The following is a 2,459-nucleotide window of genomic DNA, read 5'->3' on the forward strand; positions in this document are numbered from 1 at the left end:
CTGCAGGATGCAGAGATACACGGTTGTAGGGCGCACAGCTGCAGGGGTGCAGGATATGGGAACACAGGGCTGCAGGACGCGGGATGCACGGCTGTAGGATGCGGGATGTGGGAACACGGGAAGCAGGATATGAGGAGATGGAGCTTCAGGATGCGGGACTACGGGAAGCAGGATATGGCCGGACTGGGCAGCAGGATGCAGAGACATGAGGCTGCAGGGATGTGGGATTCAGGATATGGGGCTGCAGGGTGCTGGGTTTGGGGAAGGGCAATGGGGGCTGTGGATGCGGGATGTGGGAAACAAGCACGCCAGGCACTGGGCTGTGCCGAGGGGTGGCAGGAGGCAGAATCCCCAGCCCTGGCAGAGGGTATTCCTGCAGCTCCCCTCCAGGGTTTGAATCCCCATTCTCCCTCTGCACCCAAGCACCTGGGCACAGCCCAAACCTCTTGCTGGCACATGGGATGGCTCTGCTTGGGCTCCCACTCCCCAGCCCTGCCTCATGCCCAGCTCAGGCACCGAACCATTCAAGGGAGCGCTTCCCACCCCAAGGGCTCCCTCTCCCCAGGTGTCCCCGCATTCCGGCCAGCGCCGGGTGGCTGAGCCGGTGTCACAGAGCTTCTCTTTCTTCTTCCAGGCCAGTCATGGAAAGCACTGAGCGCCAGCGACAAGCGTCCCTTTGTGGAAGAGGCAGAGCGGCTGCGAATCCAGCATCTTCAGGATCACCCCAACTACAAGTACCGCCCAAGGAGAAAGAAGCAAGCCAAGAAAATCAAGAGGATGGAACCCAATATCCTCCTGCATAACCTTTCCCAGCCTTGCAGTGACAACTTCAGCATGAGTCACCATGGCGGCAGCCAGCCGGGCCACCCCCAGCCTCCCCCACTTAACCACTTCAGAGAACTCCACTCCATGGGGTCGGATATTGAAAACTATGGCTTGCCAACTCCTGAGATGTCTCCCTTGGATGTCTTGGAACAGACCGAGCCGGCGTTTTTCCCCCCGCACATGCAGGATGACTGCAACATGATGCCCTTTCGCGGCTACCACCACCATCACCAGATGGAGTTTCCCCAGGAGAAGTGCCTGGGGCGGGACGTGGCGGTGCCCTACGCGCAGACCCCCTCGCACTTGGCCGACGCCATGAGGACTCCCCATCCCTCCAGCATATACTACAACCAGATGTGCTCGGGAACTCAGAACGGGCTTTCCGCCCACCTGGGCCAGCTCTCGCCCCCCCCCGAAGCCCACCACATGGAGAGCGTGGATCACTTGAACCAAACCGAGCTGTGGACGGACGTTGACCGCAACGAGTTTGACCAGTATTTGAACATGAGCAGGACTCGTCCCGAAGCCTCGGGACTCCCTTACCATGTCTCCTTGTCCAAAGTGACTCCTAGAAGCATCTCCTGCGAGGAGAGCAGCTTGATATCCGCCTTGTCTGATGCCAGCAGCGCCGTTTATTATAGCCCCTGCATCACGGGTTAGGTTGGCCCCGCCGCCCGATGCTCGCACCCGGGAGAGCCCCGACTCTCCTCTAAACAAAGACAAAAAGCCATCTTCCTTTAACCACGAGCTCCATAATATTTAGAGTATCTCATTAAATGCATCGCTTTCTTTCTTTTTTTTTTTTTTTTAGAGAAAAAAACATGCTGAACTCACTGATATACCGTATAACTATATAACACAGATAGATGCCTTTCCCAAGCACTAGCCCGCCTGCCGCGCTCCCCGCTCCAGCCCTCGGCAGGGTGTTGCTGTAGCTCCCACCAGCTTGAAGGGGCATTTTTTTTAAAGCAATTCCAGTAAATCCTGCCTGAAACAACCACCACCAGGATAAGCCAAAGTGACCTGCCCCCAGCATTTAACCCAAGGGCAGGAGAACTTGCAGAGGGGCAGGGGAGAAGCCTTTTAGGAAGACTTTGCCGGGGCCATTAAAGAGTCGGCGCCTGTTAGGGGTGGGCTTTAGGACAGTTTTTACTGTATTCTCAGCAATATATTTTAATTGGGCAACAAAACTATATTTTTACTAAGCATTTTTATATATAAAATGGTATTTAATGTCTTTTTTTTTATTAGACTTTTTAAAAATAAATCGAGGGATATCCACGAGATCTAAAGCATTTATGTAGCAAAGCTGGATTTAAAAAAAATAAATAAAAAAGGGGGAGGGGGGGAAAGATATTTTGTGAAAAGGGAACGACAATGTAAATATTGTGGAACAATCGACTGGAATTTTGTACAAAAGAAAAATACGACTGCAAACACTTTTATTGTCTAGAACTGTATGGAGAGCAAACTGTTTTATACCGGTTAATTATTAAAACATCTTCGTATAATTGCTCCCATCTTGTGCGCTTGTTGTGTGAACACATATTTTCCGCAAATACATGTCGCCCCAACCATTTCCAGATTTCGGGATCCGTTGATTAATGTTTTGACAACCTGGCAAATGTATTAAT

The 2,459-nt window shown here is 52.1% G+C and overlaps 1 protein-coding gene across 1 annotated transcript; it reads left to right on the forward strand.

Annotated features, from left to right (window-relative positions):
• Positions 1–601: 601 nt before the first annotated feature.
• Positions 602–1,485, forward strand: LOC104280522 (transcription factor Sox-18A-like; the record flags this gene model as incomplete). Its single annotated transcript, XM_009878195.1, has 1 exon — positions 602–1,485. A coding segment is annotated over one exon (884 nt), but the record flags the coding sequence as incomplete, so codon positions are not given.
• Between the last annotated feature and the right edge of the window lie 974 nt (positions 1,486–2,459).

The sequence above is a fragment of the Apaloderma vittatum genome, unplaced genomic scaffold (assembly GCF_000703405.1).
Source record: "Apaloderma vittatum isolate BGI_N311 unplaced genomic scaffold, ASM70340v1 scaffold27841, whole genome shotgun sequence".
Taxonomy (NCBI): domain Eukaryota; kingdom Metazoa; phylum Chordata; class Aves; order Trogoniformes; family Trogonidae; genus Apaloderma; species Apaloderma vittatum.